We start from the raw sequence: 16136 nt of genomic DNA, 5'->3' as shown, positions 1-16136 counted from the left end.
CAGTCTCACTTGCTTTCTAATAAGAAAGCCTATAAGCAGATCCCATTGCAATAGAAATCAACTTACTATATTACCTATAAGCAGATCCCATTGCAATAGAAATCAACTTACTATATTAAGTATACTTTTTTTGTAAAGCTTCCGTGTGTTTGGCCCTGACATTACTATAGTCCTTCTAATCTGTTCAACCAGAAATTTGTCAACTCTAAGCACGGTTCTCGAATAAACTGCTAAGCAGAAAAAGTGGACCAGAATCTTCAACCAGTTTCAGAAAATGGAAAGGAATATGAGATTGAAAAAGCGCTCAAGGCCTTTGATGATACAAAAGCTGGTGTAAAAGGACTTGTTGGTGCATAGTGAGAAACAGTCCCTCAGATCTTTGTCATACCACCAGAAGATATATCTTCTGAAAAGTTAGGCTCTGGCTTCAGGGTTCCCACTATAGACCTCAAAGACATGCAAAGTACCAATACTCTACAGCATCACCAAATTGCCATGGAAATAACATATGCAATTGAGATATGGGGTTTCTTCCAGGTGGTGAACCATGGAATACCGCAAGAAATAATGGATCTGACGATTGAAGGCATCAGAAGATTCAATGAAGAACCAGAAATGAAGATGAAGTTTTATTCGCGTGATACGATGAAAAGTGTGCGGTTCAATAGTAACTGGGATATTTATACGACGAAAACCGCAAGTTAGCGGGACACTTTGAACTGTACCATGGCTCTCAACCCACCACCTGAAGAATATCCAGCAGTCTGCAGTTACGCATCCAATTTTTGAAGGATTATTACACGGTTAGATAGAGCTGTAAAAAGAAATTACATATAAAAATAGATTCAATCTTTATGATTACCGTGCAGAAAGTACTGCTTGATTCAATCTTTGTGCAGAATTTAGTAGAAGCAAGCACTCTAGTACAGATGTAGAAGAAAACATATATAAAATTACCGCACAATAGTCCTTCTTTCTAGGCTGCAAAGCTCTTGAGAGGGAGAGAACCAAAAAACAAAAACAAAAAAGCAAACCTTAAGGTGCGTTGATGACACAAGTTGTCAAAAGTAATAATCATATATAATCTTGTCCTTTAGCTTTTTGACAAAATTTCAAATGGTCAATAAATGGTGTTTCTCAGCTGATCTGCCTAAATTTAAGCTGAATTATGTGTTTATTCAGCTCTGTTCACTTCACATGCATCTGCCTTGTTCTCATGCTTTCAAGTTGCAGGGACATAGTGTTGCAGTACTCTGAGCATATCAAGAAGTTAGGACAAGTTCTATTTCGGTTGATATCAATGGGACTTGGACTTCCTCCTCATTATCTGGAAGATATGGAATGTAATAGAGGGCATACCTTTTTCTGCCACTACTATCCACCATGCCCTGAACCAAAGAGGACTGTAGGACATGGCAAACACAGTGATCCAGACTTTCTTACAGTACTTCTACAAGATCACATTGGTGATCTCCAAGTTCTCCACCAAAATCAATGGGCCAAGTTCTCCACCAAAATCAATGGGTTGATATCCCTCCATTGAGAGGAGCTCTATTTGTTAATATCGGAGACCTCTTACAGGTTAGAGCAACGATATTTCACCATGTTTTTGAAATTATTCATTCTGTTTGGCAGAAAAATTATTCCTTTGGCCAATTAATTGAAAATTCCAACCAAGAAGAAGCATTCAGTGCTTTTGTATTCTTTGGATGCAGCTCATCTCCAATGCAAGCTTAAAAGCGCTCAGCATAGAGTGATTGCTAAATGCATAGGCCCAAGAATCTCAGTTGCATGCTTCTTCACAGCATATGTTCAGGCATCGAAAGAGATTTATGATCCTATAAAAGAGTTGCTGACAGATGAAATTCCACCTTTGTACAAGGAACCCTCGGTAGAGGACTATATTGACTCGTTTACTCGATAGGACAAGCTGAATTCTCAGCACTTGAAGCATTAAGGTTGTGACAATTGTGTTAACCCCATTTCTGCAGCCATATATATCAAGAATCCTTTTGAAATTTGGACATGGAAAAAATACAAATGAAAATGAAAAAGAAAAAAAAAAAAAAAAAAAAAAACCTACAATAAGAACATAAAACTACAAAGGGAATCAGTTAGTTAATAGCTAAATGCATATTAATGATAAAACCCTCGTGGTTTAATTAGACCCTCTGTTATTTCCCTTTGGTATGTTCTGCTCTTACTTATCTTTTTATCTAAAATCCACACGCTTCAAAGGAAAAAAAAAAGTACCACCCGTTACTAACACAAGCCGGCAGTAAGAATAATATTGTAAATAAGATACTACTAGATTTACTCTCCAAAGTCTACTTCCCCTATGTTCAAAGAAAACAAAAATAAAAACTCTCTTTCCCAAACAACATCTGTTAGTTTTGGACACATTGAAGAATACAAAGTGTATGTATAAATCATTTTATATGTTGTAGGATGCAAATTACAAAAAGATCATCAGGGCTAAACCCTCCTACTAAAAAGAATAGCATTGCAAGTGTAACATTAGTTCTAGCTCAATGAGCATCAAGTTTCCAATGTTATTGGATGTTCTACATACTTGTATTAATCGTTATTGTAACAAACATTTCACTCTCTTATTTGTTCATTCCCAATCTTCATCCTTCAATTGGTACTAGATGTAGCTGGGGACTCGCAATTAACGGCATAAAAAATTGAAAACTAACAAGTCGGGTTAAAGCTCTAGATAAATGAACTTTACACATCTTTAAGTTTCGTTAACATATCCTACTGACTACTATGTTATCAATTGAAGTGGTCAGAAACTATGTTTGGCAGAGACCAAACCCAAGTAAAGGATTAATCAGAAAATAAAATAACAAGTCCTTTTAGGGGGACGCTTGTCGGGGCAAACTTGATGAAACTCACCCTAGTCTTTGATGCAACATAGACATTAATTTATCCTCTTAAGCCTGGTATATTTGTGGTCTTTGAATCATCTAATTGCTTTATATTTAATTTTGATCTTCATATTCCATGTTTTCATAATTTCATGTCTATAGAAAATAGACCCAAATTAAAAGTGAAAATCAGGTCAGATCCGGTAGGACAACAGCCGAAAACGAAGAAAATAGCGATAATACATATAAAAATTTAAGAAAATTAAAATAATTAAAGCAGGCCATATATGGTGGTAGTAGATGGCAAGTTAAATGAATAACGGACTTTAAATTAAAAATGACGTGGCTTAATTTTACAGTTGGGACAAAGATTCGGATAGGACTTTTTTTGTTTTTTTGTTTTTTTTTATCTGAAAAGATTAGGATAGGACTTTTTGGGGACAGAAGATCTGCACCCCACTTTCCCTATCTTTAATTGATTCGTCTGACACTTGGCCAGTAGGGGTTGGGCAATATTAATTGGATTGAATGGCATTGACCATAGTCAATGGATTTTCCAATTAGCCATAATAACAATATAAATATATATGCGCTCTGTTATGCAAAATATAATTATAAAGGAAGATGAAGTAGCAAATATGTGTGTGGTTAAATACTTGTTCAGTTTAGTCATGATCCAACAGCTTCTTCTAGGCTTGGATACTCTTAGTTATGCAATTCCATCATCATCATATTCCTATAAGTTTCCTGCTAAATTCAAATTAGTAGCACCACCTCAACAACTGGGATATCGCCCTATCCCACAACCCCAACCAGAGATTCGTAATCCGCCGCCACCACCGGCGCAAGCAGCACCGGCACCAGCACCAGCGACAACAATATCGCCACCTTTCCATGTTTTTGGGGATACAATCACAATTCCATTTCCATTCTTTGAGTTTGTTACTAATAAATTCCAAGTAATTAATCCCGCAAGAAATCGTCCTGTGTTTCCACCACCAACTCCATCACGAGGAGCTCCTCCAATTCCGTTGGAATTCCATACTGGGTTCATTCTAGAATACCAACTCCATCATAAAGACAGTTTTTAGTTTCAGGACCAGCACCATGGATTCCTTCTCCTCCACCGCCACCACCATAGCCCTGCATCAGTACTGCTTGCGAGCTTCACCTCCTTAATTCGTTATCAAAGTGTAACCACCTTTTAGTGAAAAAAAAAAAAATATATATATATATATATATATATAAGATTGATTAGTTTTGTAATGTCGTTTCCCACCACCACCATTGTTTGATGATATAAAAAGCTAATTAAATTTTCTTTACCTTCTTTATTCACATACAAAAGCATATGATCATGATGAACCTACCCCTCCTCAATTTTTTTTTTTTTTTTTGCCTTTTATTTTATTATTATTTTTTCAAATATTTACTTGTATATTTACACTTATAGCCATAATTGGGTAACCGTGCCCCCCTGATTTATGTTCCCTCCCTTTATCTCAGGGGCAGCTTTGAATTTTTATTTGTCCAATTTTATTAATATTTTCCCCATTTATTTATTTTTTTCATTTTTTTACTTATCTTCAATCAAAATTACTTTATTTAATACAATATATATCTATAATTTCATTTTTTTTACGTGAACTATATATTTTTTTTTGTTTTATTTAATACAATTTATCTATAAGCTTATATATATATATATATATATATAATAAATTTGTAATGAGTCTATTATGATTACTGTATCATATTTAACTAAAGAATTGAAATCATATTTTTTTCCTTAAAAAAATTTTGAAGAAAACTAAAAAAGATTTTTTATTTTTTTATTTTTAATCTTCTTCAGTTTGAAGAATATTCTCATTATTAGGATTGAATATAATGAAAATGTTGCATTTTATATGTAATTTTATATATCAAGAAAGACACAATAAAATTTATAAAATAACTATATGCTATTTTATAAGTGTGCCCCTTTACCCAAAAAAAAAAAAAAAAAAAAATTCTAAGTACATCTTACAGGGCGCTCTGATGAGGAAATTTTTAAAAAAGGAATCCCAATTAATTAGTAGGGGAAGACCCTTATGTCCTCTCGATCGCCTGAGCTGGAAAATAGATATAAGAATGATTAGAGGGCTCCCATCTTTCCCGATTGGCTCTGCTTTTCTCAAGTGCAGGTATGATTGAGGACGATGCAAAGACAGTCACTGACCTCATTGTGGGAACCATGCTATGTGGAAGGCAAAGCCTTTTGTTTTCAGATCATCATAGATTATCAACGCATACATTCCATTATTGCGGAAATATTCCCTCATGGCACACCTAGAATATGGGGCCAGAAATTGCGGAGGAGCAAGATCTGAAGCGGTGGCTGTGTTTTGTTTTTGATTTTGTTTTTGTTTTTTGTTTTTGTTTTTGTTTTTGTTTTCTGTTTTGTTTTTGTTTTGTTTTTGTTTTTGTTCTTTTGTTTTTTTGTTTTTTTGTTTTTTTGTTTTTTTGTTTTTTTGTTTTTTTGTTTTTTTTGTTTTTTTTGTTTTTTTTTTAATGTATGTATATGCATATTCAAGTTCCAATTCCATTCAATGTTAGCTCTTATGTATTAGAAGAAGTAGTACCCGATAGGGTTGGCAGTACTGGAGTAGTTCCATCACCCCATACGCAATATTCCAGCCCTCCACCTCGGCAGCCATTGCCAACAAAACCGGCATCACCATGTCTGCGGGTAGACCTGGCAATTTGGATCATGACACGACGACACAATTCGAAAATGACACGGAATAAATGGTTTTGGGTTTATTATAAATGGGTTCGGGTCATAATCGGGTCAACCCGTTTAACACAATTATTAATCGTGTCATTTTCGGGTTGACCTGTTTAACTCGAAATTGACCCGTTACGACCCATTTATTAAACGTGTCAGTTTCAACCCGACACGATTATATACCTATTACAACCCATTTAAATTTAATTTTAAATTAATATTTTATCACTAATATAATATTTAATAACTAAAAAATATTATAAATTAAAAATTTTATAAAAATAATTTTCTATTACTAATTTTTTAAAAACAAAAAATACATCTTTAATAAAACAAAAACATAAAAATAAAAATAAAAATAAAAATAAATTTCGGGTTAATAGGTTAATTTTCGGGTTAACGGGTTAATAGGTTAGTTTTCGGGTTAATAGGTCAATTTCAGGTTAACGGGTTAATAAGTCAACACGACCTGTTAAAATAATCGTGTTAAACGGGTCGTGTCGTGTTGACCTGTTTATAAACAGGTCGGGTTAGTGTTTTAGGTACCTAACACGATTAATAAATGGGTCGTGTTCGGGTTAGGTATTTTTGACACGATTATTAAATGGGTTGACACGAACACGATCCACCAACCCGAATTGCCAGGTATATCTGTGGGTATACTGATGCCAATAAGGAACAGGATTTTAAGGTATGTCCAAGAAATTAAGATTGTCTGATCAGCTCCATCTACCTTAATGGAGATTCTGCTTTCTAATGTCCTTATTTGTTAGTATATTGGCTTTTCCAGAGTAAACTAGAACAAAATCTGTTATTCCTCTTTGTATGTATTCTATCTGAATGTAGGCGGTCAGAACTCAGAAACTAAATATTTTGGCTGAGCCCAATGAACCTACAAGTTAAGACTTTTCAGAGTATATATACAACATTTGAAGACTCTAAAATTGTATATAATAGTGAAATTATACAATTATCAGTTTGCATATTCCAATCTTTGGAATTGGGAAATTAAACCATGAGCAGAGTTCTAATTTGAATCCGTTTTCGTTTGTTTATTTGATTTGGTTCCTTTTTGAGTCATCTAATTGACTCTGTTTCAGTTCCCCTGTGTATAACTGTGATAACCTCAAGTTAATTGTTTCGGTCTATTGAGCATGAAACATTAATCATCAACAAGCACTAAAGTCCTTATATTAACACACACACAAAAACATAAAAACAGCAAAAGTTCCGCTGCTTTTACAGAAAAAGAAAAATGTAAGAAATCTGTGTCAATTCAAAGTTTCAAAAATTTACATATTGAACCCAACGGGCAAGAAGACCACCACTTTTCATCCTACTTGGTTTACATGGACATCACAGTTTCATATGCTCAAAAAAATTCTTCGGCACAAACCAACGGCACATGAAACTCATCCTCAGCTACCCTATAGCTTATCTTCCTTTACATATATATATAATATATATATATATATATATATATTGGAAAATATTTACCTTCCTTACATAGTTGCTCATGTAGGTTGCTTAACTAGCCAACTGCGAGGCTCCAAATTGTAATCATTTATACAACTTTTGGACAATATTGATTCTCAATTTTGATCAATTATGACTATTTCTTGCTGCTCCATCAATATGAATAAATTAACTTGTATAAAATACATAAATGTGTAAAAATTCAATAACCTTTACTTATAAAACGGTTATCTAGTATCTTCAAGGGATACAATTCCTAAAATGAGAGTAGTATCAGATAGGTTTCATGTTCCATCTCTGCCACCACCTCCACAACTTAGAAGTCATTTTATTCCCGCGCCCTGCCACCACCAGTGCAGCCATCTAGCCCTAAACAGGACCCAGAAGTTTCTCCTCCAGTACCACTGCCACCACTGACAACACCATCAATCACCTTGCTGCCAACATCACCACCTTGTTAGCTAGTTAATTATTAGCGGAATTCTAATTCTAATTTGAATTTGTTTTTTTTGTTTGTTTGTTTTCGGTCCCTTTTATGATCATCAAATCAAATGTAAAAATGTTCTCCCCCGTTCTTGGTCCCTTGTAGCTTCCTCTCTTGGATTCCAAGTTAATTGTTTGGGTTCTTTGAGTATGAAACATTAACCATGCATCAACAAGTACTAAAGCCCTTTATATAATTACATTAACACACATAAAAATAGCATAAATATTTCAAAACTGAAGGTGGGTGAGTTTCCGACAGGGCCAAGCCTACGAATACAAAAAGTTGGCAATGGGCTTAACCGCCACTTTTCTTCCTACTTGGCTTACATGGATATCACTGTTTTCCAGCCCTTCGCTTTTCCATCCCTGTTTTACACACCTTCTATCAAACACGTTTTATTACATGCAAACCATGGAACATATATTCGAAATTGCATGCAATTTATGACTTTAGTGAAAAGCGGGAACTCAATGGCAAAAGAAGCATTTATTCACCCAAAAAGAAAAATGGTGAAGAAAGCATTTGATTGGCTGCTTCATATCTAAGCAAGTTTGTAATTGGCCGAATGGTCATGTATCAATGAAGAAGCATTCGATTCCTCAACCTTTACTATCATCTAGGATTACCTTGTTCTAGAAGCTAATGTGTAACCAGGAAATTTCATCTTTGTATTAACCGACCTTAAAATGCTTATAAATAGGCAATATCACTTGCTTTCTAACAAGAAAGCCTATAAGCCGATCCCAATGCAATAGAAATCAACTTACTATATTAGGTATACCTTTTCTGTAAAGCTTGGGAGTGTTTGGCCTTGACATTACTATAGTCCTTCTAATCTGTTCAACCAGAAATTTGTCAAGTCTAAGCACAGTTCTCGAATAAACTGCTAAGCAGAAAAAGTGGACCAGAATCTTCAACCAGTTTCAGAAAATGGAAAGGAATATGAGAGAAAAAAAGCACTCAAGGCCTTTGATGATACAAAAGCTGGTGTAAAAGGACTTGTTGATGCCGGGTTAGAAACAGTCCCTCGGATCTTTGTCATACCACCAGAAGATGTCTTCTGAGAAGTTAGGCTCTGGCTTCAAGGTTCCCACCATAGACCTCAAAGACATGCAAAGTACCAATACTCTGCAGCATCACCAAACTGCCATGGAAATAACAAATGCAGGTGAGACATGGGGTTTCTTCCAGGTGGTGAACCATGGAATACCGCAAGAAATAATGGACCTGATGATTGAAGGCATCAGAAGATTCAATGAAGAACCAGAAATGAAAATGAAGTTTTATTCGCGTGATAGAATAAAAAGTGTGCGGTTCAATAGTAACTGGGATAGTTTTATTCGCGTGATAGGATAAAAAGTGTGCGGTTCAAAAGTAACTGGGATAGTTTTATTCGCGTGATAGGATAAAAAGTGTGCGGTTCAAAAGTAACTGGGATCTTTATAAGACGAAAACTGCAAGTTGGCGGGACACTTTGAACTGTACCATGGCTCCCAACCCACGACCTGCTGAAGAATATCCAGCAGTCTGCAGGTACGCATCCAATTTTTGAAGGATTATTACATGGTTAGATAGAGCTGTAAACTTAAGAAATTACACACAAAAATAGATTCAATCTTTATGATTACCGTGCAGAAAGTACTGTTAGATTCAATCTTTTTGTAGAATTTAGGTAGAAGCAAGCACTCTAGTACAGATTTAGAGAAGAAAACATATATGAAATTACTGCATAATAGTCTCTTTTCTAGGCTGCAAAGCTCTTGAGAGGGAGATAACCAAAAAAACAAAAACAAAAAAGCAAACCTGAAGGTGCGGTGATGACACAAGTTGTCAAAAGTAAGAATCATATATAATCTTATCCTTCAGCTTTTTGACAAAATTTCAATGGTCAATAAATGGTGTCTCTCAGCTGATCTGCCTAAATTTAAGCTGAATTATGTGTTTATTCAGCTCTGTTCACTTCACATGCATCTGCCTTGTTCTCAAGATTTCGAGTTGCAGGGATATAATGTTGCAGTACTCTGAGCATATCAAGAAGTTAGGACAGGTTCTATTTCGGTTGATATCAATGGGACTTCCTCCTCATTACCTGGAAGACATGGAATGTAATAGAGGGCATACCTTTTTCTGCCACTACTATCCGCCATGCCCTGAACCAGACAGAACTTTGGGACATGGCAAACACAGTGATCCAGACTTTCTTACAGTACTTCTACAAGATCACATTGGTGGTCTCTAAGTTCTCCACCAAAATCAATGGGTTGATATCCCTCCATTGAGAGGAGCTCTATTGGTTAATATTGGAGACCTTTTACAGGTTAGAGCAACGATATTTCACCATGTTTTTGAAATTATTCATTCTGTTTGTAAGAAAAATTATTCCTTTGGCCAATTAATTGAAAATTCCAACAAAGAAGAAGCATTCAGTGATTTGGTATTCTTTGGATGCAGCTCATCTCCAACGACAAGCTTAAAAGCTCTCAGCATAGAGTGATTGCTAAATGCATAGGCCCAAGAATCTCAGCTGCATGCTTCTTCACAGCATATGTTCAGGCATCGAAAAAGATTTATGGTCCTATAAAAGAGTTGCTGACAGATGAAAGTCCACCTTTGTACAAGGAAACATCGGTAGAGGACTATGTTGACTCGTTGTACTCGATAGGACTAGCTGAATTCTCAGCACTTGAAGCATTAAGGTTGTGACAATTGTGTTTACCCCATTTCTGCAGCCAAATTTATCAAGAATCTTTTTATAATTCGGACATGGAAAAAATACAAATAAAAAAGAATAAAAACCTACAATAAGAACATAAAACTACAAAGGGAATCAGTTAGTTAGTAGCTAAATGCATATTACTGATAAAACCCTCATGGTTTAATTAGACCCTCTGTTATTTCCCTTTGGTATATTTTGCCCTTACTAATCCTTTTATCTAAAATCCACACGCTTCAAAGGAAAAAAAAAGTACCACCTATTACTAACACAAGCCAGTAGTAAGAATAATATTGTCAATAAGATGCTACTAGATTTACTCTCCAAATTCTGCTTCCCCTATGTTCAAAGAGAACAAAAATAAAAACTCTCTTTTCCAAACAACATCTGTTAGTTCTGGACAGATTGACGAATACAAAGTGTATGTATAAATCATTTTATATGTTGTTGGATGCAAATTACAAAAAGAACACCTGGGCCAAACCCTCCTACTAAAAAGAATAGCATTGCAAGTGTAACATTGGTTCTACCTAAATGCAAGCCATCAATGGCCCAAAAAGAGAGTAAAAAATTATAAAGCTCAGCTCAATGAGCATCAAGTTTCCAACGTTATTGGATGTTCTACATTACTTGTATTAATCGCTATTGTAACAAACATTTCACTTTCTTATTTGTTCATTCCCAATCTTCATCACTCAATTGGTACTAGATGCAGGTGGGAACTCATAAGTAACGGCATATAAAATTGAAAACTAACAAGGCAGGTCAAAGCTATAGAGAAATGAACTTTACACATCTTCAAATTTCGTTAACATATCCTACTGACTGCTATGTTATCCATTGTAGTGGTCAGAAACTATGTTTTGGCAGAGACCATACAAGTTAGGTTTTCTAAGTATATATGTATACTGATTTTTCTCCTATGCGGACCAGACAAAATATTTTCCAGGATTCCTTGATGAGAAATTACTGACATGTAATCTTTAGCATTGGAAATCAAACTATGAGGACAGTTGTAAACTGATTATTTTAATTTATTTTATGTTATTTTATTTTTTTATTTTTGTTTATTTGGTCTATTCCCTTTTAGGGTCATCAAATCAAATGTCAAAATGTCCTTCCCTGTTTCTGGTCCCCTGTTGGTTCCTCTCTTGGATTTCATTGTCTGAGACTTAATTAATGAACCAGCTATGATAGCCTCAAGTTAATTGTTTCGTTTTATTGAGCATGAAACATTAGTGATCAACTAGTACTAAAGCCCCTATATATTTACCAAACATAAAAACAGCTTAAATTATATTGGTTTTACAGAAAAATGGGTTGGGTGCCAATTCAAAGTTTCAAAAGTTTCCAATAAACTGAACCCAGTAGCAATGGGTAAGACCATCACTTTTCTTCCCTGCTTGGCTTACATGGATAACACAGTTTTCATATACTCAAAATTCTTTCCACACAAACCAAGGGCACCTTTTATTCATGCTCATCTACCCTATAACTTATTGTCCAGAATTTTTCTTTTTTTGATCATCAATACAACTTGTGGACTAATTCAATTTCGATTAATGGCTAGCTTTTGCCTCGTCAATTGCATTAATTAACTTCTAAAATACACAAATATGAGCAAAAATTCGGTAACCTTTACTTAAAAAACGGTAAGTCATTTTGACTTAATGTATTGGGTTTGAAAAAGTAAGTTTCTGGTTTTGAGGTATAAAATTATATTCTTTCAAAAAATAATAAGAAAAAGGTATAAAACTATATATGTTGACCAAACTAGGGTTTGAAAATGTATTCGCCCAGAAGATTTCTTAGCATCTTTATCCCATCACACATATATGACAAAAATATAAAACGTAAATTGTACGGCAACAGGCATATGCCTGCCTAGAAGTATCAAGAATTCAAACGAAGTTGTTACTTTGAGGCAAACCCAATTGATTAAAACTTACTCAATGGCTTACGACTTATGAGATTAGATTTCTCCATGCATTTATTTATTCTTATCACAATATCTTACTTCTTTATAGATATACATATATATTTATTTATTTTAAATGTCCACTAGGCCTCGTCACTTTCTAATTGTGACTTTGACAAGTTCTTGATTACTGGTATAGATGACATAATTTTCCATTATAATATAGTCGCATATATATGTGCCTGCTACATGATGCTCACATATATATAAAGCTAGCACAGCCATATCTGACATACATATACACCCAAGAATTAGCAAAATGGGTATGGCTAATTCATACTTGTCTACTCTGGTTCTGATTCATGCATTATTGATGCTTCCAAGTTGTAGTTATGGAGGCAGAAGTATTGGAGCTACTACTATTTCTTCTTCCTCTGCCCCATTTCCATTCTATATTTTGTCCTCTAGATTATTGGAACTAGTACCTAATAGGGTTGGCGGTGGAGCAACTCCATCACCTCCTAAAGGCAATCCTCCGATCACTTACAAGCCTCCTGGAAGTCCAACTCCACCACCAGCATGACCTCCCAATATTCAAGCATACCACCTCACCTCGTTGCCGTCTTCATAATCCTAGTAGTAGTATTACCATATACACACACACATGGAGATCTCTGGTTTACTTGTGTTGCTCTTCTCTAGTATTGATATGCTACCTTTTACATACTAGTCTACTAAAATATGTATAATGTGTGTACGACTATATATATATATACGCACACATATATAGCATATTCAATGCACTTTCTCCATATGACCTGCTGGTCAATTAATGGAAAACAAGTACAACTTAATTTCTGGCATTTTTCTTTCTAAAAATGTATCTATATATTTATATATATATATATATATATTATGGCTTAAGAATTATAATTCATATGTAATCCATAAATTTGTGCTCAATGACTGAGATTAAATTGATGTAATACAAATATTAATCTATAGTTGACAAATGTTAATCAATATAGAGTAGTATTATAACACTGCTTGATCATTCGATCTTGATGAAACAGAGCTCTAATTAATTTTTCACTTGAAAAATAGATTTTTTTTTTTTAAATACAGTGATGATTAAGTTAAAACGGTGGAATATTCATCAAGACCTTTTGAATCAGCGAAATTCCAACAAAAAAAAAATTCTAATAAAACATTAGATTTCTTATAGTGATACAGAAATCTAAGCAACCAATTTAGATAATTCATTTCACTGTAGTACATAATCATCACTCTGTCTCTTTTCTATGCCAACAACTTTCATCTAGCATTGCATCCGAGTTGGCAAGTTGTCATGCTTCTTTACCTTCCCCTGTCAAGGTTCGAGTCTGTGGCAAGTCGACAATGCCGTTAATTATCCAAAAAAAAAAACTTTCATCTAGCATTATTTGGGAAAACACCAGGGGCAGAGTCTTCCCAGTTTTTTTTTTATATTTTGTTTGGATCAATTAATATATGGTCAATTATGGGATAACTTTGCCAAAGTCTCCGACCCCTGATCTTCCTCGAAACTTCCTTTCTTGGACTTTTGTGTATGACACCTAATGACTATATGATACCATTATTAGTTGGATATATATATATATATATATATATTAATTTAATCAAAGTTGTTTTTGTTTATACATAGAAACAGTAGGGCCACACAAAACTATCATTAACGACTATAAATTTAGCATAAACTCTAATACTGGTTAACCAAACACAAAATTTACGGTAGGATTAGGAAATGGGTGCTAATTCAAAGCTGCTGTTAAGTGTCATTTTAATCTGTGGACTGCTACTATCAGATTCTAGTCACACCGTTAAGGCCTCGGAGGATGTTACCGAGCTATCCACTCAGACGAAAATAGCGCCCAAAAGGGTCAGCGACAGATCACCGCCGCCGCCTCCACAACCCAATTACTCTATTCATTTCTCACCACCGCCACCACTGCCTCCGTCCTAGTTTTTGTAATATGGTTGGGAGGGGATAAATTTAGATCTGATCTCGGTTGGTATGTTTTTATTTTGCATATCATTGAAATATTGTGTGATTTCTTGAAATAAGTCAAACGCTATGTCCCATAATGTAACATCATGATTTTTCTACATTGGAAATGTCGAATTTAAAATTTGGCCACAAATATAGAAATCCGTCCGAAGTTTTTATTTCTTTCTAATAAATTGCCTAACCATTCATCTCAAAACTAAGCAGTACTTTCTAAATCTTAAAAATCAAAAACCGGATCTTTTAAATCTATGTTAGACAGCAAACAAAAGAGATGACAATTCAAAGCGTACACTGGGATTTCATACATGACTCTATCTTTAGTTGATTTTTCAACACTTTTGGCCGTAGGGGTTGGGCAATATTAATTGGATTAAATGCCATTGACCAGAGTCAACGGATTTTCCAGTTGGCCATAATAACAATATATATATATATATATTATACATATGCTCCGCTCGTATCAGTTATGCAAATATTATAAAGGAAGAAGAAACAGAAAATATGGGTTTGGTTCAATACTTGTTTAGTTTAGTTATGATCCAACAGCTTCTAGTTTTGGATACTATGAGTTATGCAATTCCTCCACCATCATCTTCCTATGAGTTTGCTGCTAAATTCAAACTAGTACCAGATAGGCTTCATGATTCATCTCCGCCACCACCTCCACAACTTGGACATCGTCTACATCCCAGAAATCCACCACCTACACCTAGCCCCGAACCCCAACCAGAAGTTCCTCCTCCACCGCCATCACCGCCTCCACCATCAGCACCACCGACAACGACATAGCCACCTTCTCCTAGTTAATGATCGTACTGTGTACCATTATTACACGTTGTTTTACATCATCAACCATACTAAGCATAAAGAGTCGAGTGGTATCTGATTGGCTCGCTGAAGTGTTAGATCTTGATGTATCTTTTTTTATTCAATGAAATCTTCATATATTATCAAAAAAATAAAAAAATAAAAATGATAGGGAAGCTCCAAAGTCTTTCTTAATTTCTGCTTATTTATTTGTTTATTTTTTAAGGCTAATGTTAATTACCTCTTTCTATATGGTTAAATTATGTACGACGAATAATTAATTAATTAATTACACTTTTTATTTATTATTGTTATTATTATTTACACTTGACAAGTAAAGGTCCCTATATGATTTGACTCTGTCAAAGTCTTGTACGTAGGGAAGCTGATCTGATTGGCTCGCTGAAGTATTAGATCTTTTTGTGTCTCTTTTTAGTCAATGAAATCTTCATATTTTTATCCCAAAAAAAAAAGTTACGGAAGCTCCATCGTCTTCCTTAATTTCTGCTTATGTATTTGATTATATTTAAGGCTAATGTTAATTACCTCTTGCATACTATTATATGCTTAAATTATGTACGATGAATATTAATTAATTAATTATAATTATAATTTTTTAATTATAATTTTTATTATTTTATTATTTTTTGTACACTTGACAAGTAAAGGTCTCTATATGATTTGACTCTGTCACAGTCTTGTATTTAGGCATGGCACTTTGACTGATATCAGGTAATCGATCTCCACCTAACTGGGTCATATTTAATTGGATCTTAATCACTCAATTGCAATAAGAATATTGGAAACTAGAAAACAAAGTGTAAGTGATAGGAAAGACAGTTTCAAAGCAAGAAAACCTGAAGAAACAAAGGGAAAAGAGAAGAATCACAAAAGGTAAATATGTTGGGTCCAAGAACAGAACTTTTATATTTTGATATCGTTAAAAATTAAAAATTAAAAAGAAAAAAAAAAGTTTATGGGAAAGTCACATTTGGCCAGGGGAGTCGTGGTAATTTAATAAAGTGATGCGTGTTTTACTTGGAATTAG

At 34.4% G+C, this 16136-nt stretch overlaps 2 protein-coding genes and 1 pseudogene across 2 annotated transcripts; all 3 read left to right on the top strand.

Moving 5' to 3' along the window:
• Positions 1-495: 495 nt before the first annotated feature.
• On the top strand, positions 496-1924 carry LOC107412297 (1-aminocyclopropane-1-carboxylate oxidase homolog 1-like). Its single transcript, XM_060812164.1, has 3 exons — positions 496-659; positions 1183-1466; positions 1716-1924. The coding sequence occupies exons 1-3, from the start codon at positions 496-498 to the stop codon at positions 1922-1924; spliced, it is 657 nt and encodes a 218-aa protein (XP_060668147.1).
• Positions 1925-7805: 5881 nt separating this feature from the next.
• On the top strand, positions 7806-10359 carry LOC107412298 (1-aminocyclopropane-1-carboxylate oxidase homolog 1-like; annotated as a pseudogene).
• Positions 10360-14017: 3658 nt separating this feature from the next.
• LOC132799702 (sulfated surface glycoprotein 185-like) lies at positions 14018-15070 on the top strand. The gene is made up of 2 exons (XM_060812163.1): positions 14018-14152; positions 14828-15070. Exons 1-2 carry the CDS (start codon positions 14018-14020, stop codon positions 15068-15070), a joined length of 378 nt encoding a protein of 125 aa, XP_060668146.1.
• The last annotated feature ends 1066 nt before the right edge of the window (positions 15071-16136 follow it).

The sequence above is a fragment of the Ziziphus jujuba genome, chromosome 10 (genome assembly GCF_031755915.1).
Source record: "Ziziphus jujuba cultivar Dongzao chromosome 10, ASM3175591v1".
In the NCBI taxonomy this organism is placed as follows: Eukaryota; Viridiplantae; Streptophyta; class Magnoliopsida; order Rosales; family Rhamnaceae; genus Ziziphus; species Ziziphus jujuba.
The sequence above is the reverse complement of the archived record's forward strand: the minus strand, read 5'-3'. Positions and strand labels throughout refer to the sequence as shown.

Bases quoted from the DNA above. Each gene is read 5' to 3' on its own strand.
- LOC107412297 (XM_060812164.1), top strand. From the start codon at position 496: ATGGAAATAACATATGCAATTGAGATATGGGGTTTCTTCCAGGTGGTG. The intron at 660-1,182 runs GTTCAATAGTAA...GTGTTTATTCAG, and splicing joins GATACGATGAAAAGTGTGCG to CTCTGTTCACTTCACATGCA. The intron at 1,467-1,715 runs GTGATCTCCAAG...CTTTGGATGCAG, and splicing joins ACTTCTACAAGATCACATTG to CTCATCTCCAATGCAAGCTT.
- LOC132799702 (XM_060812163.1), top strand. From the start codon at position 14,018: ATGGGTGCTAATTCAAAGCTGCTGTTAAGTGTCATTTTAATCTGTGGA. The intron at 14,153-14,827 runs GTCAGCGACAGA...ATGATCCAACAG, and splicing joins CGAAAATAGCGCCCAAAAGG to CTTCTAGTTTTGGATACTAT.